The sequence below is a fragment of the Musca autumnalis genome, unplaced genomic scaffold, assembly GCF_047663935.1.
Source record: "Musca autumnalis isolate F117 unplaced genomic scaffold, ASM4766393v1 scaffold_4, whole genome shotgun sequence".
NCBI lineage: Eukaryota > Metazoa > Arthropoda > Insecta > Diptera > Muscidae > Musca > Musca autumnalis.
The window spans coordinates 171,909,739-171,935,183 of NW_027411977.1; the positions used below are offsets into that span (position 1 = coordinate 171,909,739).

The following is a 25,445-nucleotide window of genomic DNA, read 5'->3' on the forward strand; positions in this document are numbered from 1 at the left end:
TGTGGCCTCAATATCCCTCCGAAATGGCAGAAATTTGGAATTAGGTCTTCTTTGGGGGTATTTTGTCTTCGTTGGGGGTATAAGACTTTCCACCTGAAAATTCTCGATATGGGTCTACGTCTTCATATAGCCCCCATAGAACAGTACCTCTGGATTTCTGGTATTTTGAAGGTTGTGGCCTCAAGGATTAGTGGTTTTAGAATCCTTCCAATGGCTGAAAATTGGTATTAAGTCTTTATTGGGGGTATAAAACGTTCCACCTGAAATTTGTCGGTATAGGTCCACGACTTCATATAGCCCCCATAGAACGGTACCTTCGGATTTCTGGTACATAAAAGGTTGTGGCCTCAATATCCCTCCGGAATGGGTGAAATTAGGCATTAAGTCTTCCTTGGGGGTATAAAACTTTCCACCTGAAATTTGTCGGTATAGGTTCACGTCTACATATAGCCCCCATAGAACGATACCTCCCGATTTTCGGTATTTTGAAGATTGAAACTGTGGTTATACATTTCTCTATTTTACTGACTTGTCTGAAAAGAATTTTAAACAGAAAAATTGTACATACAAACATTTTTGTACCTATTATTGAAATATTTGTTGCATAAGAAAATATGTAAAATGCATAAATTTTGCATATGCAAAAATTTGTGCATTTTGCATCATTTTGCATATGTCATATGTTTCGATTACAATTTAATCAGAAGCCAAAAATATAATTAGTCCCAAAATTTGACATGAATCGGGCCAAAAATAGGGGTTGCATAAAATTCCGTTGTCTAGTTATCACAGTAAGCAAATAAGCTTTCGTGATTGTAAACCATATTTCTTGATATGTTTTTTTTTTCAAAACCAAAAAAAATTATGTTTAAAAATATTCCAACAATAAGTTTCTTCTCTTTTGTTGTTGCTATAATATGCAATTTTTATACCCAATCTCTATAAATTTGGTTTCATATTTTTCTATGCCAGAAAAATTATTCTGTAGGTATTTTAATTACTTTTTTAGAGGTTTGTACGGACCCTGGGAAAGGATAATTTGGATTTACAACAAGATTTTTTATTATTTTTTATTATTTTCCACAAACATCCCAGGCGGGACGAATAGATATTTTCTCATAAAAACAAATAAGAAATTTTGAAATATTTTTTCTTTATAAGAGAATAAAAACCGCTATAACTTTTGCGTGCGTCGGACTACTTTGTGAACTCGAACGAATTTAAAACCTAAATTTTTTCCTTAACCTCTATACCAAAAATCGTAGTTGTGCTCGCCAAAAAAAATTTTAAATTTTTTTCAAGTGCAATTTGGTTTTTATCATATACACTCGTAAGCATAAATGCTGAGGGTTAAACAATTAAAAAATACTGGATGTTAAACATTTAAAGTGTTTAGTGAATATTTATTTCAATCACTGTCAAATTTGTCGTCATAAACTTTCGGAACCACTGTGCAATGGGAAGGTAAAGAGTAACCCTGCCAAATATTTCTTACATCTTCGAAATGTGTGATCCAGGAATAAAGATATATGTATAAAGTCAAGTTTGCCAATAAATACTATCCGATCATTAGCAACATATTACATGGATACTTGGTTTCTCCGAAAATAAACGGATTTTTGGGTATAGGCATTTCTACTTGTCGATCAGTAGGATCCACCCCTCTCTCTGTGTGAATGAATATATAATAGCGATAGGTAACTTTAGAGATCGAGGTATGAAGATCGGTATAAGGAATGGTTGGTCTAGGCCCAATATTTCGAGGTGACACAATAAACTTAAAATACCCTATCCATATTGTGAGTGGTAAGGTATAATAAAACTTTTTTTTTCGCAGTTTTAGTTCCTACGCCTTCCCTATAAAGCATTAGAGTTATTTTGACAATTATTGAGAAACCTATTCTTTAGAAAAATGGAATGCCTAGTTGTTCTTTATATGAAGGTTTGCAGAAATAAAAAAACCTTTATGGTTTCACGCTTGTATACTATTTAATGTAGAGTTTGTTGTCATTAAAATAGCTTACCTTAATTTTTGCGTGTGAAATTGATTTGCATATTTTCTCGTTTGAAATCCAACCAATAACAAAGCCAACTTGTATTAATACATAACACATAAATAGGTGTAAAATGTACTTTTATTTCATTATTTACTATTTTTTACTGTACATTCATAACATGGTTTTATGTTTATATAGCTACTAACATATTGATATTCTACCATCTATCTAAAATTAACTAATACATATCTCTTTGCGTGTTTACCATGTCAAGGTGTTAATTCATACCAAGAAGCTTCTTGAAAGCCCTTCTATAATCCAGATTGAAAATTGTATATATAAAAGGATTTAGCACGGAATTTATATAACCTAACCATGTTATAAAGTTTTTGAATTTTGCAGAAGGGCAACATGTTGAACAGAATGGCAAAATGACGTACATAAGGAAAAATGGTAGCCAGCAAATAACGAAAACCCCCATTATTATGCCAAGAGTTCGGGCTGCTTTCCGCTCCTTTGACAATGAAATTTTTTGTTTTTCTTCTATGAAATGATAGACGTCTCCAGGTTTCTTTTCCAATGGCACAACCTGAGCCGATGTGACACCGATTTCGGACTGGGATGTAGTTACTTTTAAAGATTCATGTTCTTCTTCGCCATCGCCGGCTGAAATTTCATTGACATCATATCGATTTCCACTCTCAGCAGATGACTTCTGGGTTTTAGTTACCCTTGTGCTGGGTGTTAGTAAAAGACTTTCACCACCACTAACCACGTCCTTAGAGTTTTGTTCTCCATGGTATTTGCCTGTATGTTCCTTCTGTGCTTTTAATTTTACATGTTTAATGGAGTCTTTGATTTTGGCTCTGCGTATCTTCTTTTGTTGTAAATCTGCTGTCGATTTGACTTCTGTTTTATTTTGATTCCTGATACATTGGTTATTGGTATTTCTTTCACTACTTTCCGACTCTTGGTCGTTTTGTATCATCGGTATATCGGAAGTGTGTGTCGAATTTCGACAACAACATAGAATACTGAAACAAAAGGAGGTAGTATATTTCCTTGTTTGATTTGGCGTTATAGCCGTACTAACAACGTCAGCACTGGCAGAACGTGTTGCAATTGTATTCATTTTTGCTGCCTGGGCTCGGTCCCTCAGACGTCTTCTGGTGGCTATAAATATTTCTATATAAACGGATGTCATTATAATTAAAGGAATGAAAAAAGATCCAAGTGCTGAGTAAATAACATAGCCGGGATCCGAATTAAGTTCACACGGTGTGGCACTAGTAAACTCCTCCGGCCAATCATTCCAACCAACCAACGGCGGTGAGCTAATTAGTAACGATAATATCCATACACCAGCAATCAATAGCAACACTCTACCCACGGTCCGTTTTTGAGCATAGTTGATGGGGTCCGTTATGGCCCAGTATCGATCCATAGCAATGGCACACAAATTCAATATCGAAGATGTGCAACACATGACGTCACACGTAAGCCACATCTTACACAAATAAATTCCAAATTCCCAACGTCCCAGTATAGAATAAGCAACATTGAATGGTAGTACCAAAAATGCCACAGTTAAATCCGCCACTGCTAGTGAAACAATGAAGAAATTCTGAACGATTCGCAATGGTTTGTAAGTAAACACGCTCAGTATGACCAGTATGTTGCCGATTATTGTGAGAACAATTATTATGGATAAGACGAAAACCGTAAGTACTGCCTCCCATTCAGGAACGGCTAATTTAACACCGAAATAGCTGTCATGCCATTCGTCAACTGCATCAGTACAACTATTTTCGGCAAAGGTCGTAGTATCGTAAGTTGTATAATTGCTTCCAATTAAATCTACTTTTGTCGTAGTTGTGTTATCTGTTAATGTGAATTTTGTTACTCTATTCCTGAGTATAGTGGCAATTTTTGGGTTTGTGACTGGAATTGTTGTTGCATTACTTGTTGCAGTCGTTACCGTTAAACCCGTTGACATCATTTGATTTGCTTGTGGCATTTTAGCATGTTGAATCAGATACAAAGTTCAGACAAAATATATTTTCTTCCGTGCATTTGACCTGCAATGACATAAAGACATAAAAAGGTTTATTACTTCATTTGTCCAAAGAAAACGTTAAGAAAACTTTAACAGTTTTGGAGATATGGTGCGAAATGTATACAAACTATGGAATTTTCATTTCATTTATTTATTGATTTCAACAACCAAGCCCATACAGACCATCTGTTGTAAGTACGAAATTAACGTAATATTTAACAATAATATTTTAGGCGCTCAGTGTTGAAACGGCCTAAGCCCAAAAAAATGATTCTGAGAAAACGAAGTTAAAATAAAATACGTTTTAAAAATATTTTATACTATTAATAGTAAATAAATATTAGCTGTTTTATTTATTTATTTGTTTTAAATAAATCATAAGGTCTTAATTAATTTAGATAAAGATTGTATTAAACGCTTAATAAAATAATTAAAGTGGCTTAGGCCATTCTGGAATCCATTACAAAAAAAAAACTATATTGATAGCAACTGAGGGTTAGGCCATTTTGGCTCCATTTTTCAAAACATACAAAATTTCTTCAGATATATAATAAAAATAATTTTTAGAGTTTTAAGTAATAAAATTAATAATTATTGGTCTTCATCCTAAATATCTTCTTCATCGGCTATCGAATTTGTTCTTAAATTATTACAAAATGAATGTTTTATATATGATATGAATATCAACTTCTTGAAATATGTTTTCTATGTTATTTGAATATTTGTAGTGAATTATAAATGGCTTTACATTTTGTAATCGAGTCCACTAAATTCTAACCCATTAAACTTTTGATGAGTTGTCTTAATCGCATGGTAGGAATGAGTGGCAAGTAGTGGTATTTTCTAACACATTTTTTGCTTACCGACAAAAGTCAGTAAAACAAAAATGGTTATAAATTCTGTAATTCACAAAATTATATAATAGCAACCTAAATAACATTGTCGCAAAGTTCTACCTATAGCAACAGTGTTTTCAACTTTTATTAGTACTTTTATTCATCATTTTGCGTTTTAATTTTACCGACTTTTGTCGATAACCAAAAAATGTGTTTGAAAATCCCACTACTTGCCACTCATTCCTACCATGCGATCAAGACACCTCTTCAAAAGTTTTTGGACTATCGGTTAAACTGGGAAGGTCGAATTATTGACTGTGCATGTGACATTGACTTTCACGTGGTGCATTATGAATATTAGACCATATTTCCTGTTGGTCACGTGAAGCTTTTCCCTCATTCCAAATATATATGAATGACTTGTTAGTGATAAGGTCATGAATACTCAGACAATAGGTCCATTGGTGACTACGTTTTTGTCTGCAAGTTAATGCATTCAAACTCTCTGAATACGTAATGTGTGGGGAAAAAGATTTTGGTTGTGTATCTTTGTCGGCAAAGCCGACTGATACTTATTTAAATGTTTTTCTGAAATTAAAAGTCAGTAATTGTTTTTTTTGTTATTGTTAACCTGTTAAATTCTACTTTTTGTCATTAAAAATGCTGTTTTATTTCCAATATTTCAATTGTCGACAATCATTCTCTGAGTTATTTATTTAGAAGAAGAGCCACTGTAGTCTTTCTAATGTCAACGTCATGAGTTCGATTCCAACCGACAAACTTAAAACTCTTTTTGGGCACAAGTTATTAATGATTGAATTCTATTTCCAATAACTAGAAAAGAGGTGTTTAGCAAAGTTTTTAATGTCACCGAGTCCAAAAACTAGTACAATTAACAAATTAATAACGCTTCTTCTGTAACCTTATACCAATAGTAAAGAATACATCCTAAAGAATAATCATGGACTTTCTTTTGTCAGGACTTAGTAAAATGTCACTGAATGTTGTTTCTGATATTGTTTTCTGAGATATTTCTCAAAATCCAAACAAGAGTTTCGTAGTCTCAAACAGTACTGCGAATTTGATTCGATGTTTATTAGCCATAGTCTGTACCTGCAGAATCCGTGCTAGAATGCTTTGCTTTTTCTTAAAATAAATTTCTAAATTTTTTAGATTGCTTTTGAAAAAAAGTATGTTCAGACCCAGGGTTTCGGAGTCGAGTCATTTTTAGTTCGACTCCGACTCTGGAGTCGACTTCTTTCACGACTCCAGACTCCGGAGTCGACTCCGAGGTTAATTTTCAATTCCACTAAAAAAGATTAAATATGTACAAGTTTCCTTTCCTTTCCTTGAGAGAACATTCATTCTAATATAATACTCAACTACAAAACTTGCATATAAATCCTGAAATTTCATAGAAATGAAAACTCAATAAAACCGAAGTTATGTTCCACTGGCACTCTTCCCCGTGAGAAAATATTTAAGCTTTGAACATTGTCAGCTTGAAGGGGCTATAAAAACGTTGACCTATATAAGATACAATATGTGAAATTAAAACAATTCGGCTTGATAAGAAATCTGAGACGAATTTGAAATTTATTATAACTCTGTACTGAATTCAACCGACATACTGACATGGCAAAATAGACATAGAAATTGATTATGGTGTTGCTCAAATGATAGTAAATATCCTCTGCCTCATCCTCTAACTGAGTACAATATAGTTTTTACCTACATGTTTTCATAGTTTTCTTATAATATAAATAATCGGGCCAACAAACTTATTTGTTCGCATATCTATATAAATAAAAATCAAATGTCGTTCGTTGGTAATGACATCAGTTGAGAATGGCTGGACCGATTTTAATAATTTTTTTGTGAAATGTTCGCCATAATCCTACTTAGGTTTTTATGCCAAGAAAATTTGACCACGCCCACTTTTACGACCACTTTTTTCATTTTTCAATTTTAATATTTTTTACAAAAACTACTAAACCGATTTTCCTGAAATTGCCAGGGAATGTACAGGGATGGCCACCAGTTAAAATAGGCTACAAATTTTGTTGAATTTCGGAAGGGGCGGGCTAATTCCCCTATACTTGGAAGTTAATTTGCGTTACAATTGTGGTTGTGTCTCCGACCTTACACACTTTTTTAGGACCCAAAGACTTGACCACACCCAATTTTTAAAATATGTTACATCTACAAAACTACTGAACCGATTTTCCTGAATATTTTAGGGAATGTACAGGGATGGCCCCCGGTAAAAATAGTATGCATATTTTCTTGAATTTTGAAGGGCAGGGTACATCCCTTTGCCATATTTAGAAAACCCCAACTTAAGTTTTTATGGAAAGCAAAGTTTACCACGCCCTTTTTTCCAATTTAAATCTTTTCTGCAAAAACTACTGAAATTGTCAGGGAATGTACAGGGATAGCCCCCGAAAACATGCTACATATTTTATTGAATTCCAGAGGGGGCGGGATACCTCCCCTATGCGATGTTTTAAAAAAAACGTTATATTTGCAAAAATTATGCATGTATCGGTTTAAAAGTTTACGGATTAATCTACAATCTAGGTACTTCTTTAGGGCTTAAAGAACCGACCACGTCTGTTTTTTTTTTTATATGTCATAATTCCAGTACTACTGAAGCGATTTCCATAAAATTTGCAGCAAAAGCTCAATGTTTGCCGTTGTTATGTATATTTTATAAATTTCGGAAGAGTTGAAGTACCTTCCTCATGCCTTTCTTTTTAACGCTATGATTATGATTATATCGGTTTCAGCATACATTTTAGTAGGCAATGAAGTTGTGTGCACCCTATGTACATATTTGGAGCGAAAATACCGGACCACGCCCACTTTTTTAATATGTTATATGTTAAAACTGATGACCACGCCCACTCTTTTCAAAACATTATTTTTCCAAAACTACTGAACCTAATTTACAGAAAATGTTCAGGAATGTCCCGTGGTCCAAAATGCTATATATTTGTAGACAAATTTCGAGACCTATTGCTGTATAATCGCTATATTTGTAGAACTTATGAGTATATTAGGTTGAAAATTAATTTTTGAGACAACGGTGGTTGCGTCCCCGATCAAGAAAAACTATATATTTACAAATTTCCTTAAATGGTGAGGTTCAACGGTCCATCAGCCATGAAAAACTAAAATATATAAGTCTCGATAAGCGGGAGAATTCGACTTAACCATTTTTTAACTTTTAAATTTAGATCACTTTAAGATAAAGACAGGGACATGGACGATAATAAATTCTAAACATAAATTGGCGAAAAAATCCGACAAAGTCCGTAAGAGAAAAGAAAGGTTACAGAACAAATCTTTGATCAATTTAAAATCCTCCTCTGTTTGACAATGGACCGAAGAAGTAAGGTAGAAAAAAAGTTGTCATTAAAACTCATTACGCAACGCGGACCGGGGTCTGCTAGTTTTTAATATTTTTAATATAAGAATAAAATAAACCGAATACGTAGGAAAAATTTTGACCGGAGTCGGAGTCAAGTTATTTTTTTCGACTCAGACTCCGACTCCAGCAAAATTGTTCGACTCCGACTCCGAAACTCTGTTCAGACCAAACTTTTCATAAACTCCATGACAATAAATCCCTGTATAACTTAATTGGATATATTCGCGAGTAGAATTCTATAGGGATGTATTGAGATTCTCCAACCGAAAGGTGTTCCCAAATCCATATTATATCCGATATTTTTAAAATTAGGCTAACTTCTTCCAAATACTAAAAATATTTCGATAGCGAAAACAATAATAATTCTCTGTGAACATATAATGACAATTGTATTGTAATTATACCATACGGAGAACCTACATGTTAAAAAACTTAAAAAAACCCGAAAACCGGCCGGAACTCTTTGTATAGGGAATATACCGAACGTGTTCCGATATGGTTGATATCTTAAATATTTTGAACTCTTTATTGAATTTATTATTTTGTGCTAATATTTCATATAAAATCAACTAACCACCATCTTTAAAGTAGCTTTACGTAACACTACAGAACATTTTAAAATTTCATTAATTTTCTTAAACATAAGTGTACTATTATGCATCTAGCTTTTAAATCAACCAAAAAGTACCAAATAGACCAAGAACATAGTAGTGTAACTCTGGTACCAATGCCTCCATATGGCCTTTCATTAACTATTAAATCACTACATCCAATGCCTCTATTGAATCACCACCTAAAATATCTGTCTACCTACAATGAAAACACATGGTCCCTCAGCAATTACTGGCATACTACTTCCAATGTTACTAGTGACTTTCAAATAACACGTTCATCTAAAATGCCAACAGGAAAATACATAGAGTTGTCTACAATTGGTCAGTAGTACTGGTGTAGATGTCTGTAGTAAGTCAGTAGAGATTTACTATTGACATTTCCTGCAGGGTATATGCTTGATCAGCATAAAATTCTAAGTCGATATAATCATGTCAGTCTGTTGAAATCAAGATGCAGCTCTCAATATTTAAGATGGAGCTTTATAATTTGGAATATCGGTCCACGTGTTGACTGTAATTTGGTATTTCGGATTCTCAATGGGTAGAAAAGCTTCACGGAGAAAATACTCAATAAAGGCTCATATTTTGGTATATTCCTAATATGGAGGTACCCCCAGATGTTGCATATTTTGATCGTCGAAATAAAATGACTGTAACATGGTATTTCGTATCCTGTATGGGTAGAAAACATCGTTGTTTTATTGGTATTAAACCTTCTATAAGAAAACGATATTCTTCAGTCAGCGTGTCGGAAGTGCTCGTCATTTTCATAAACGAAAGGTAACTAATTGCTCTATTTTACTTCAATACAAGTTGTATAAAAAGTTCGGCCCTGTCGAACTTAGCGCCGTTCTGCTTCGTTTTGTTATTATTTTTGTCGTACACTCCCTCTCTCTCGTATTTGTTGTGATCATTTCTGTTGTTACATATATTTAATGACTACAGTATTCTTCCGTTTAATGGAAATGCTGAACGTGAACGGCACTATGGAAAGAGGTGACAATTGTTGACAAAGTCACTATAATATGTAGTAGACAAAGTGGTGACATGTCGACACCTAACCCCAGGCTTCCTACAGGGTTTCGTGAGTACAAACTCACTAACACACAATAGTTTAAATATACAGTCGAAATCGCTTATAACGTCGTCGTTTATAACGTCATATTGCTTATAACGACGAAATACAAAAGTCCCGAATTTCTGCCATTTACATTCCACACAACTAAATATCGCTTATAAATATTTGAATTTTACTATCGGTAATAACGTCGAACCATACGAAAAAAAAAAATTTCTCAATATTTTTTGTTGTATGTATGTTTTTTTTTTTTAAACAAAAACAATAAAATACCAAACATTTGCACAACATGTTCGAAGATGGGGTTGAACAACTGAATTACGACTCACTCGTAGGCGGTCTCAAGTCCATTAAGCTAGAACTTTTGCTACCCAATGTCAGAACTGCTTTTACAACCCATGGACCAAGGTGTAATAATATAATTAAAATCGCAATCGGCATATATCCACTATCCTGGCAAGAGTAGGAAAGGATAAAAGTACGAAATTAAACGTGTTGGATGCCGTGTTGTTGTTAGATGAAGCGTGGAAACATTTAAGGTCTTCTGTCATTGCTAATTGTTTTCATTATGCGGGATTGTTATTGACCCTTTGCGTTCTGAAGACATTTATCTTCATTCTCATTTCCAACAACACGTAGAAGATATTGATGAATTTGTTGTCATTGATGACAATGTTTTCACATCTGCCATGTATAAGACGACATAATATTGGAAGCTTTCGATGAAGGCAATCCTAACGAAGACATTGAGGATACTACAGAACCAGCGTCAAATGCGTGTATAGCTGTATAAACTTTAAAAAAATGTATTTACTCAGAAGATGTTACAAGCAAAGAATGTGTTTTGGAATCTCTTTCAAAACTAATATCTGAGTTAAATTTGGAATTCAAAAGCCCAAACTAAGCCTATTTTTAATAGAATGAATTTAATATCGTTACTTGTTATTATTTATTTTTAAGTCATGTTTGCGTATGTATGTAGAATAAAAAGTAAAAAATTGAATTGAATTTTTGTATTTAAATTATATATGACGTATTTATACCCAAAAGTCACTATACATAATATAATTTCACCTATTTTATGAATATCGTTTATAACGACTATCGCCTATAGTGCGATAAGCACACCCGCCTTGCACGCTGAAAGTCGTGGGTTCGATTACCCGGCCAGTCAACATCAAACATTTTTCGACGGTGGCAAAATACCCCTCAGTAATGTTGGCGACATTTCCTGAGTATTTCAGCCTTGTAAAACTTCTCTACAATTGGTGTCTTAGACACGCCGCACATTGGGGCAAGATTCCAAAAAACGGGTATTAATTCAGGGAAGCATTTGAGTGAGCTAATGTTAATATTTTTCAAATGTTTACACTTCAATTAGTATAACGGAACACAGTTTTGGTGCAAATTGAGGGATTGGAGAGGTATATTCGAAGCCCTCATAAATGGGATAAAAACTATGAAGTGTTTTTACGGTTTTGCCTACATTTCTTATTTGATGAATCTAAAATCTTCTAATATGATAAGTTATTGGTTAAGTTAAGTTAGGTCAATATTTTAGTGTAGCTCCCATACAAAGGTATCTCCCGATTTTATGTGTTTCGAGGGTCTTGACCACATTTTTTTAGTACATTTATCTGTAAAATAGGATTTATAGTTCTGAATGCCTAAGAATTCATAGTGAGAAAATTCTTCAATATTTTCGTATAGCCCCCATATAGAGAGAGGTACAGTCAAATTTGGAGGTTTTCGAATATTTTATATATATATATTGCAACTAAACTAGCTCAAATTGTGAATTGTGCATTTTGAAGAGATTGAAAATATTTCTATCAAACATCATCTCTATATATTCTCGTTTCGGAATAAACTCCATATAAAATATTCCGCTACTTTTTAACTCTAAATACTTTTCAAAAATAGGGAAAAATGGATACATTTTAAATTAATTTTTAATATGTTCCTAAACTTCTTTTGCCATAAATATATTTTCTAAGATTCAGATATCTACCTGAAGTTGACGGTTCCATTCTAAAATTACCACTTTTGATGCTTAAAAAAATATTACTCTTTATACACAAAACAAAAATAATTGTTTATGGTGCTCTTCAAATTATTAAAAATTCTTTAGCTTTATCACAGTGTAACTGTAGAAGTAAACAATATATGATCTTGAGACTTAGAACTTTGTACCATATTACCATGTGTGGGAAACTAATTAAAATGCCTGGCAACCCTTCTATGCCTATGTCCGAAAGAGTTGAGGATGAAGATGAGAGAGAGTTAGTTGTTGTCTAGCAGCCGACGAGAATGATCGAATAACCGCCGCGCCGAGTGATTGTCATACATTAACTATTTAATCTATTACACCTTTTCATTTGTTTTACTTAATAACTATTTAAATGAATTAATAAATAAACATAACGAAAAGATTTCAAAATGAGAAAAATAGAAACACTAAAAGTGAAAACCCTTAAATTACTTTTGGGTGCTCGAAAATTATCAACGGCAGGAAATAAACCAGAACTTGTAAAACGCCTTGTTGACGCAATGGCCAGTGACGAAATTGATTACGAAAGTGATAGTGAAGATAATGTAAACCTTCTTCAACAACAAATTGACCAACTACGTAGTTTAATGGAAAGTGTTTTAGACGGCATCCAAAACAAAACGGTTAACGAAAGTGCTACAGATGAACAACAAAAATTGACACTAGCTGAATTTCCGGTAGTATCGCAAAATACAGATAGATATAAACCAACGCATAGTGTAAGAGAAATCGCAGATACTTTACCCGATTATGATCCGATTAAAGATTCGAGTTTTAGCGTGGAACAATTTATTGATCGTGTAAACAAGACAATGCTCGCGTATGAATGGGATGATAAATTTGTATTATTAGCGGTGTATAGTAAACTCAAAGGTCCGGCTAAATCATGGATAGACGCATCTTCAGAATCTTTTACAACGTGGAAATCGTTATCTGGCGCTTTAACACAAGAATTTGGTACAGAACTAGATGAAGCGAACGTACATTATAAAATGGCCAAATCTATTAGACTTACGGGTGAAACAGTGAGTGAATATTGTTTCAGAATGGCGGCATTAGGTCGAAGATATAAACTGAGTGAATCGTCAATTATTAAATATACTCGTGAAGGTTTAAAACATAACGAACTACAAAGAGCAATCGCGGCATTAAAGTTCCAAAACATGAAAGAAATGCGAGAAGTAATGGAAGATTACCTCACGAACACTGCCAGCACGTCAAATAGACAACCATTATTTAAACCAAACACTCAAACCCATGGTAAAACCGTAAGTAAACCTAATTTTGATTATGGACGGAAAGATACGACAAAACAACCGAGTATCATATGTTTTAATTGTAATACTTGTCCAAAACCACCAAAACGACCAAGATGTAAAGATTGTCAACGGGTACATCCAAAAGGATCACCAGAAAACTGCGGTAAAACGGATAGTCGAAAAACGAATTCAGTACAAAAAGACACCAGCGATAAGATAGTACACATCGAGGATCATCAGTTTTACGCACTAATAGATACAGGAAGTCAATGTAGTATGATACGAAAATCGAAAGCGTCTAAGTTAACGAAAGAAAGGAAGCAATGTTGTCTAAGAATAAACGGTGTATGTGGAGGCTCATGTATTTTAAAGGAAATGATATCTACAAAACTCATTGTTGATGAGTTGGAATTAGATATCGATCTTTATATTGCTGACGACGATATATTTACATCAGATATTATAATTGGTAACGACATCTTTGTAAATAATAAAATACGATTAGTAGTAGAAGGTGACCAACAACATTTCGAATTAATTAACACAACAGTTGCGAACGTTAACAGCCAAAAACCAATTAATACAGAAGATATTGTATGCGGAACCGATGACGATGGAACGAAAATGGAATTAACGAAATTAGTAAATCAATATAGAGACGTATTCGGTAATGAAATTAACGAAATAGGATTGACAAACGCACTGGAAATGAAAATAACGCTAACATCAAACGAACCTATAGTTTCAAAACCATATAGACTCCCAGAACCGAAGAAAGCTATTGTGAGCAAAACAATCAAGGATTTATTAGATAACGACATTATACAGAAATCATCGTCAGAATATGCAAGCCCAATAGTCCTGGTTAAAAAGAAAAATGGTAATGATAGGTTATGTGTTGATTATAGACGTTTAAACCAACATATGGTAAAAGAGATTTTTCCAACGCCAAACATAGAGGAACGATTACAGGATATTAAACAATTTTCATATTTTTCCGTACTGGATTTAAATAGCGGTTATTATCAAATCCCAATAGAAGAAAAAAGTCGTAAATACACAGCTTTTGTAACGCCCGACGGACTCTATGAATTTAAACGTATGCCTTTCGGTTTAAAGAACGCTCCAGCTGTATTCCAGAGGTTAATGGCGATAGTACGTGAAAAGACATGGGATGGAGACATGCTTCATTATATGGATGACGTAGTAATCGGAAGTAATGACGTCAACGAAATGCTTCAAAAATTAGAACGAGTTTTCAAAGCATTACAAAGCTTGAATCTCACGATAAATTTAAAGAAATGTGAATTTATGAAACAGACAGTTGAGTTTCTAGGCCACCAATTACATCCAGCAGGTATTAGTCCAGGAAAAGTTAAAACGGCAGCTATAGAAGAATTCCCTACACCGAAGAACGTGACCGAAGTACGACAATTTTTAGGATTGAGTAATTATTTTAGAAAATTTGTACCAGGATATGCCTTTATTTCCGAACCATTACGATACTTACTACGAAAAGATGCCAAATTTAAATGGGAAAACGAACAGGAAGAAGCTTTCCGACAACTTAAGAAGTGTTTAACGACAAGTCCAGTAATAGTTGGTTATAGAACTTCTGCGGAACATCAAATTCATACTGATGCAAGCTCAGTTGGATTAGCAGGTGCTTTACTGCAAAAAGAAGAAGACGATTCGTGGAAACCAATAGCATTCTATAGTAGGTCGACAACTAAAGAGGAAAAGAATTATCACAGCTATGAATTGGAAACACTAGCGGTTGTGGAATCTTTAGAAAGGTTTAAGTACTACGTATATGGGAAAGAGATCACAGTTGTTACGGACTGTAACGCAATCCAAACTACGATGAAAAAGAAAGAACTTATTCCGAGGATAGCTCGATGGTGGTTAAGAATTCAAGATTATGAAGTTAATATTATTCATCGATCAGGTCAACGTATGCAACACGTTGATGCATTAAGCAGAGCTCCTTACGAAAAACCTCGTGAAACTGATACGGCATCAATGCGAATATTTAAAGTTGGCGTGAATGAAAATGACTGGTTATTTGCTATGCAACTACAAGATGAGAATATTAAGTCAATAGTTGAAAAACTAGAAGCAGGAGACAAAACCATTTGCGACGAATACGAGGTAGAAAAAGGAAGACTATTCAGGAAAGTCCAAGGAAAACTATTATGGGTTGTACGTAAATCGTTAAGATGGAAAATTGTTCAGGGTCAACATGATAACGCAGGTCACTTAGGAGTGGAGAAAGTATTAAACGGACTACAAAAACATTTTTGGTTCCCTCGTATGAGAAACTACGTCAAATCATATATCAAATCTTGTTTAGAATGCGCATATAATAAATCTGGAACGTGTAAAAAGGAAGGAGAATACCATTACGACAATATCAATCCAGTGCCATTCCATACGATACATATGGATCATTTGGGACCATTTCCGAAAAGTACAAAACGGAACGAACATATATTAGTTATTGCTGATGCATTCACCAAATTTACGATATTAAGAGCAGTTAAAAGTACAGCGACAAAACATGTAGTTTCAGTACTTAACGAAATGTCCGACTATTTCGGCATTCCAACGAGGATAGTCACAGACAGAGGAAGCGCTTTTACCTCCCATGAATTCAAGAATTATTGTAAATCGAACGACATTAAACACATACTGAATGCAGTTAGAACACCAAGAGCCAATGGACATGCAGAACGAACAAATAGAACAATCTTGAGTATGATCCAAACGTCAACGGAAAACGATAGAAAATGGGACGATCAGTTGAGAAAAATACAATGGTCAATCAACGCAATGGTTAACAAAACAACAGGCAAAACACCTCAGGAGCTGTTATATGGATACAAACCACGAGATATTCTACAAAATAAACTTGTTTTAGCCATACATGATTACGAACTGATCAACGAAGAAGATCTAAGACGGATACGCAACGAAACGGCAGAACGAATTAACGCACAACGGGAATATGCGAAGCAGAAATACGACGAACGACACAAGCGACCAAGACGATACCAAATTGGAGATTTAATACTTGTCGAGAATGAACCAGCAGCCACCGGAACGTCAAAGAAGCTCGAACCTTTGTATAAGGGTTCGTTTATTGTAACGAAGATACTTGACAAAGATAGATACGTCGTAGAAGATATACCAGAATCAACGAGAACACAACGCCATTATACATCTGTTTATGCTTCAGACAAAATTAAGCCCTGGTGTACTCTTCCAACCAATGATGACTACGATGATGAAAGCCATGATATCCGAAATGCACTCGAGGACGACCGCAGCGACAGGATGGCCGACTGTGGGAAACTAATTAAAATGCCTGGCAACCCTTCTATGCCTATGTCCGAAAGAGTTGAGGATGAAGATGAGAGAGAGTTAGTTGTTGTCTAGCAGCCGACGAGAATGATCGAATAACCGCCGCGCCGAGTGATTGTCATACATTAACTATTTAATCTATTACACCTTTTCATTTGTTTTACTTAATAACTATTTAAATGAATTAATAAATGTTTTGTTTTATTATTATTAAAATGTAAGAGGCAAATGTGTTTTAATTTAATCCTGACAGCCCAAGATGCACAAACGAGAGACGGCAACGTAAACACATTTTGCTATTTCTTATACATGTAACGACAATTATACCAACAACCGAATTTAATTTGTTTTAATTAATCTCCATTTTTTGCGATTTCAGCCCTTGTGAATCGCCATCATTTCATATAAATCATTATATATAGTAACTATAACATAATAGTGGACCTGCACACATTGTCTTATGTAGGGTGAACACAGACATTAAACCAAAACACGACATAATGTACAACAATAACAGGGAAAATTAAGACAAAAACCTCAAAATGAAAAAATTGACGCAGGGCTATTTCCACCATTTTTGACATAACTCAAAATGTGCAAACAAGAAGCAAGTTTAGTTTGCGCAATATCAAAGGCAACAATCAAGAGAAAAATAAAAAAAAATTCTCACGACCTTCTCGACACTCTTTTTTGTTATACTCCAATACATTTCAAAATTATGCAAAATCTGGACACATTTTGACGATTTTTTTAAACACATTTCTACAAGACTTGTTCAGATCAATTTTTTTCCTAAAATATTAAGAATTACTTCTGTTTAAAATATCCATTTTGAAAAGCCGAGTTTATGTAGCAAAAACTACGTTATGGCGATTTAAAAGCAGCAAAATTTAATACTTTTCACCTGTTTCTTAAATTTTAAAAATATGTTCAACTTTAACACTGTGCTACACGAAAAGTAAACAACTTACGACTATGCTATTTTGGCTAGTGAGGTAGAATTTTGTACTCGTTAACCCTGTCAAGACAGATTATCAAAAATTTGTGTTTCAATTTTTCAATTAAGACCCGTTTTTTTCAATATTGCCCCAACGTGCGCCGTTCGGACTCGGCGATAAACAGTAGGTCCCATATCATTGAGCTAATATGAATCGGGGTGCACTCATTGATATGAGAGAAGGCTCCCTTGTCCCTTCTGGGATGTTTGAGGAACAATTATATATTATAATAAATAATAGTTGTTATAATAAAGTATTAAAACAACTATTGTGGTTAAGCCTGCCTATTATCAGATACGCTAAATTAATTACCAGGCTGAGAGGTTTTTATCTGTTTTGGACCTTTGTATGCAGAATACTATTAAAATCATCCCTGTATTAAGATGCAGTCAATTTCATTAAATATGTATATTCTTTTTATTATGTCGTTTTTATTCCTGTAACACTTTAAGATTATTTTCTTTAATTCTACCCAAAGTTGATAACAAAATTCGTGTTTTCATTTTGTTTCGATAAGTAATTAACTAACAAAACAGGGATTAATTGAGGATTGTTCTGTAATTAACTATTATGCTAATAGGATACCCACCTCATTGTGTTACTCTTTGCATTAAGTTAATCCTGGCAACGTAATTTTCTTTGAAAGTATTCAATAAAGCTGTTTCATCCATCTTTTGAACTACAACATCATTAGAGTATTTCATAGTTGTGGGAGTTTGCTATCGGGCATAATATGTATGCATGTTGTATAGCGTAGTTATGGTAATAATTTATGTACCATGTTTGTCGAAACACTACTTGATCCCTATTAGGAAATTTGAGCTGTTTACTTTGGTAGCATGAAAAGATTGTTTTTGTTTACCACTTGCTAAATAGTCAGCTAGTTGGTACAATGCAAAATCGTTCTGGATATACAGGTGCTGACTTACCTTTTTATTCTTAACGTAATTAACGTCATTATGTTATGACAGACTAGGTCACGCCTAATAAATAAATCCAAATTAAGCGAACTGAGCAAAATTAGAGAAAAGTTATTTCAGTTCCGTGAATTACTCCCACTGAAATCGTTATATTATATTTAATGGCTAAATACATATTGAACCGTTGTTCACTTGACAAATTAAATAACAGGTAGATAAAGCCCGGTTAAATGGTGGAAAAATATAAAAGTTAGCAAACTTCAATTTATTAAATGTAATTTCTGATAAAAAAATAAGAACAAATTCAAACTATGCTTCCCTTGTTTTTTATTACACCGTGCAAAAAACTTCTAGTGGGCATTTCCTGAAAGTACATATAGAGACTACAAAAACCTTAGTCTTGTTCGTTGTTGTTAGGTCGGGTTTGGATTTTATGGCTTTATCTAAACCGGGCTAAAACATGTCTTTTCCACTGATCGTGCCTTTGTCTCAGAAACTGATAAGAATTTTTCTTTGCAGTTTTCACCAATACTGTAGCCCAAAAATAGTAGAACTTAAGTGTCAAACAGACGAACTAGGAGCAACTTCATCTAGCGCATCAAAATCGTTAAAATGTAGAAGCCTTACATATAATAATAATTGTTCCACAAACATCCCAGGCGGAACAAGGGAGACTTCTCTCATATCAATGAGTGCACCCCGATTCATATTAGCTCAATGATATAGGACCTACAGTTTATCGCCGAGTTCGAACGGCGTGTCCGAAGACACCATTTGTAGAGAAGTTTTACATGGCTGAAATACTCAGGAAATGTCGCAAACATTACTGAGGGGCATTTTGCCACCGTTGAAAAATGTATGTTACCTAGCTGAAGAATCGAACCCACGACCTTCTGCGTGCAAGGCGGGTGTGCATACCATTGCACCAAGGTGACATCCATACCTTACATATTTTCTGGAATTCTGGTCTGTAGCAACTAAACTCTTAGGATTTGAACCAAGTAACCTTTTGCAAAAATTTCAAAATAATGTGCCTAACAATTTTTCAGAACACTCTGATTTTAAAATGTTTTTTTTACGTTGCTTAAGCTGTATTTCAAATCATACCTTTCACAAAACATATTTCCCACAATGTTCACAAAGGCTCCCAGCAACAAGTTTGCTTCCAAAGATGCAGTTAAATCATATGTATAAGTAATTAGGAATGACATAAAATTATGTATACTCACTCATGATTCTTACAAGAGAGTGACTACCAAAAGATGCCCTCCATTAGCACTGCATTTTAACTAATTCTTTTGGCATTGCATTTTAACTAAACCTTCAGAGTATAATACGATGCAGTCCAATTTGTATCCAAAGCACGTGTTTTTATGCAGTACTTGAATTTAAAGGCACATTCCGAAGAGTGTTTTTGATAGTTCGAAGATGCAATAAAAATTCAAGCCATTGAAAAATGTCCCAGAATAAATAAAATTAATTTATAATTTGTGTAAAATAAGAATATTAAAAACTGTATTATAAATTACAAATTATGAAAATTCTTCATTCGTCAATCGCAACTGAGTTTGTTTCCTGCTCTATCCATTTAATCCAAGCTAAAATGTTCTTGCATCATCTGCTAAAGGGGTTCTATTGTCTTCATGTATATCAACAGCACACCATTAGGAAATTTTCATCACATGAGTTACCGTAAAAATGTTCCCAACTTGGTTGTTATTTTTTTATTTTATATCAAAATTTTAGAAATTGATGCACTCTTTTTTGTCTTTGAAAGAATGGTGTAGCTGTTTGTAGTTATCTACAAACTGCTTGCTTGTAGGGATCTCTAAGCCACTGCTTGTAAAATATATCGAACGGATTGCCTTTTTCTCAACTCCCTTGAACTGCATCCAGTTCAATTTAAATGTGAGCGAAATTTACGCCAGCGTTCCGTAGCTCTTTACTCGCGAGCAAGCAAAGAGAGTTTCTCTCTCCACTCACTAATTTAAAACCCATGCACTGACAACAACCCAGCCAACAATTTTTGCCGATGGCTCTGATATCAGATTTTTTTCCGAGATTTCGTAACCTTTCTTTCCGATTATTTTCCGAGTGCTCTGCCCAATCTCTGAAGGGAAATTTTGATTTGTTTTCTTTCCGATTAGTTTCCGAGTACTCTGCACATAATCTGAAAGAATTTTTGATCTGTGTATTTTTCTCGCGAGCAAAAATCCCGAACTCTGGTAGAGAGTTGATTGTATACAAACAACGCCAGCGGCAAGGGAAATTTTTTTGCTTTGTTTGCATGCTGTACCTTGTTTTTTAGTTATTTCGCAGCAGTTAAGTGAGTAAGACGTAGCGGAACAAATTATTGTGTGTTTTAAAACAAATTAAAATTGGAAGTTTGCATACACATTTTGTAAAAAGCTGTTTATAATAACAAACATTGTTAATTCTATTTTAGATATGCCAAGTAAAGAACAACATCGTGATGATATTATGATGATATTAGGAAAAGTTGTGTTGTATAATTTTGCAAACACACAATATCAGTAGGCAGCAGCAATGAAAACTATTAAATCCATCTTGTGAAGATGATGAAATAAAGAATAAAAAAATTCGCATTAAACATCCGAACATTTTCCGAAATATAAATCAACGGAATTTTTTCCGATTTTCGGATAAAACCTTACGAAAATATTCAGATTTTTTTCCATATATCGGATAAAATATCCGATAATCTTCCGATGTTTTCCGAATATCGGATCAAACATCCGATAATCTTCCGATTTTTTTCCGAATATCGGATCAAACATCCGATAATCTTCCGATTTTTTTCCGAATATCGGATCAAACAACGGATAATCTTCCGATTATTTTCCGAATATCGGATCAAACATCCGATAATCTTCCGATTTTTTACCGAATATCGGATCAAACATCCGATAATTTTCAGATTTTTTTCCGAATATCGGATCAAACATCCGATAATCTTCCGAATTATTTCCGATTTTCGAATGTTCCTTCCGAGTTTTTTCCGAAATTGTGCAGATAATCGAAAATTCCCTTAAAATTTCCCTTTTTTCATTCGAGTTTTTTTGCGAATTCGTTCAGAATTCGGAAAGAAACTCTAATATTCCTTCCGATTTTTTTCCGATAAAACTTTCCGAATTCGTGGGAACCTTCACACAATTTTGTTCCGATTTCTGAACGAATTCGACATCAGAATCGCATACTTGTGCAGAGTTTCGTTCCGAATTCGGAAAAAAATCGGAAAAAATTGTTAGCTGGGAATGTTTGCTAAAATGTTTGTTGTTGTGTGCCGACTGCTGATTTACGCTCTCGATGTCGTATGTGTGAGACCGCAAACAATTCATTTGTGGTTCTGCCAATACATGCCCTAAAGCAGAGTGAGGCAGAGAAATTTTTTGGATCTCCCTTGTGCTCTCAATGAGCGTAAATTTGTTGTTAGCATCTACACAGGCTGTGAGCGATAACCAAAAGTTTTGCTTCATTTAACCCGATAAATATTATCTGATCATCATATTAATAGACAGCGGAATCCTATGCAAATGCATATATGGTTAGGATGGTCGTAGAGAAAATCTGATTAGACAGAAACTCGTTTTATCATAAAACAAAACGAATTAGGCCCCGAAAATTTTTGCATATTTTGCATATCGTGCATATTTTGACATATTTGCATAAAATGAGCATATGCAAAACCATATGTCAAAATATATACAAGGATTAGTGATCTAAAAATCCCACCGAAAGGGCTGAAATGTGGTATTAAGTCTTCGTTAGGGGTATGAAACTTTACACCTGAAATTTGTCCGCATGGGTCCACGTCTTCGTATAGCCCCCATAGAACGGTACCTCCCGATTTCCGATATTCTGAAGGTTGTGGCCTCAATATCCCTCCGAAATGGGTGAAATTTGGTATAGAGTCTTCCTTGGGGGTATAAAATATCACTCCTAAATGGCTGAAATTTGGTAATAAGTCTTCCTTGCGGGTATAAAACTTTCCACCTGAAATTTGTCGGTATAGGTCCACGTCTTCATATAGCCCCCATAAAAGGGTACTTCCGGATTTCTTCGGAATGCCAGGTCAGGCCCATACTTTTCTATTGCATACTTTACGGGGCGTCATTGTGTGAGTGCATGCTTTTTCAATGGTTTGAATTGTGTGTGTGGAGAGAGCAACGTTAAATGAGCGCACACGAGCAGCAATCGGCACACAACAACAACAATTTGAGCAAACACTGTTGTCAGTGCATGGGTTTTCAATTAGTGAGTGGAGAGAGAAGCTATCTTTGCTTGATCGCGAGTAAAGGGCTGCCGAATGCTGCTGTAATCCACACCGTAATGACTACTGTGTCACATATAAGGGATACCGTATTTATAGATGGGTATATTAAGTTCGACATTCCGTTTATATGTAACTCCTCGAAATAATCATTTTAGATATCAACAGGTAAGAACGGCGTTAAGTTTGGCCTGGCCGACCTTTGTTACCCTCCACCATGAGTTGTATTGAAGTAAAATAAAACAATTAGTTAGAGAAGTGGACTATGCTTTCTTTTAAACAGCAATTTTACAGTTATTCCATTTCGAAGATGCGTGAAACTAAAAATTTGTGAAATCTGGGGTACATACCAAAATTTTAACCTATATTGATCATTTTTTGCGTGGAGGTTTTCTACCCATTTTTTGAACGCGCAATATCTCTTCAATGGTAAAATCTAATATTCTTTTTTTAAATCAATGGATGAAGGACTAGATTTTATGTCCTGATAAACCCAATCAAATATCTGACAATCGGTTGATTAGTTTTCGAGCTAGATTTGGCGACACAAAACGCTTTAATAAAATCAGGGTTTCGAAGACGGTCATTTGCCACAAACATTTTTCAACAAAAAAATCAGAAAGCAGGTAAAAATACGCTTTTTTAGATGAAGAAAAAATCTACCAAAAAATGCATGAAAAATGGTTTTTATTGGGCTTTTCAACTGGGGCTCTCGAAGCACTCTAAAATGTTGTTACATCCAGTTTGAAACCTGGTAATGAATTGCTAATCATTTTTACCGCATGTAGTCCTTATGATTTATATTGTGTCTTTATTTTCACATATTTTGAAAGCTTAAAGATTTTCTCACGGGGAATAGTTCATTATAGAATAAACTTGTGCAAAAAAACCGATAAAAACTTTTTAAGTTGTATTTTGTTGCTATTTTTCACTTAAATATTTAGCAAAACAATATAGATATGAATTTTACTTCATATTTATGTTCTGTTGTTGAGTATTATACTCGAACGAATGTCCTTTCTAAAGAATATGTTAGGAAAAACCAACAGATTGCCTTATATGTGCCCAACACGCAGAGAAAAAATATTTTTCGGTTTTTTTGGAACAAAAATATCTATTTTGGTTCCAAAAATGTGTTTGTTTTGTACAAACATTGTAATCCAAATCCAAAAATACCATCTTTTGTTCCGAACATAGAAAACAAAAACAACTTTCGAATTTCCGCAATATTGTAAAAATCGTTAACAATACCGATTGTAGGAACAATCATAATCTAAATTTTTTACAAAACATATTGTCAGCCCTGAAAACCAGATACTAAATTTTTTGATTTGAGTGTTTATACTTCTCATATACACTTTCCACACAACTTTGATATAAATATCGCGTATAATATTACGAGCATTGATGAACGCAATACATGGTTTGCTACTTAAGCTGACAACAAAGACAAACAAAAAGCCACAAGCAGCCACCACAACATAAGGAATAATTAAACACCATAACAAACATGAAAAGGAAAGAAGAATGAAATAAAGAAGAAGAATGAAACAAAACAGAAACAAATAAAAACAAGAGTCTCATTGTTGGTATACATACACACAAAAACAAAGATAAAGGCAGCATGTCATACAAACACCACTACTCACCAAAATTGTTTTTTCAACACGGCATCGAATAGCGAGAGAAGAGAAAAAAATTATCGAAGAAAAGAGAGAAATATTGTTCAGTTGACACAAACTATTTTTGGATTTAACAAAAACGATTGTTGGATTCACAATACTACATAAGGTATCCAACAATATGTTAACAATACATATTTTGCTCTTGGAATATTGTTGGATCAAACATATTTTTTTCTCTGCGTGAAATATAGGAAAAAGTTAAAAATGTGTAAACATTTTATTCATTTTTGGTGGTATAGGAATTTACCCTCAGAGTCGACTCCGAGATTTTTAAATATTTTCATATGCGTAAGTCGACAAATGTAGTTTTATCTACAGTCGTTGAAAAATAAAATATGTTAAAATCTTGGAGACGAGTTTTTTATCCACTTTTTCCAAAAACTTTCCTTTATAGGCCGACTGTTTGTTAGATTTTTGCGAAATATATTAACAGAAAAATTCTTTTGTGATACACCTGTTATGTGTAAACAAAATTCCTTTCGAATAAGGTATTGTATTGCTATCAATATATTGTAGTGAAAACTTTTCTATAAATGAAAAAAAAAACTTGCAAAAAGCATCGGTCATTAAGCTCGACTCCAACGAGAAATTAATTAACTTTAATATTAAATTGATCTTCGCTCTAATAGACAAAATTTTCAAATAAATAAAAATCAGCTTGAGCCAGGCTGGGGTTTTAACCCACGTTCTTGAAAAACACATGACAAACATCCATAACATCCAAAGACTACGCTAAGCGTTTGTCTGGAAGCCATACAATGAATGGACGAATATTCATCATAGTAAAAAACAAATTGCATTTGAAAGAGGAAAAGGTAGATGATAGCGAAGCTGCTCCACAGCCGATATGTCTGATGAGTAAAGG

The 25,445-nt window shown here is 34.1% G+C and overlaps 1 protein-coding gene across 2 annotated transcripts in view; it reads right to left on the minus strand.

Moving 5' to 3' along the window:
- Positions 1-2,117: 2,117 nt before the first annotated feature.
- LOC141404010 (tyramine/octopamine receptor-like) overlaps positions 2,118-25,445 on the minus strand; it is a 422,753-nt gene continuing 399,425 nt past the window's right edge. For both annotated transcript variants that reach the window (XM_073987180.1, XM_073987181.1), the window contains exon 4: positions 2,118-4,075. In XM_073987180.1, coding sequence (XP_073843281.1) covers positions 2,275-4,014 — 1,740 coding nt within the window. In that variant the 5' untranslated portion in view covers positions 4,015-4,075 and the 3' untranslated portion in view covers positions 2,118-2,274. The remainder of the gene's footprint in view (positions 4,076-25,445) is intronic.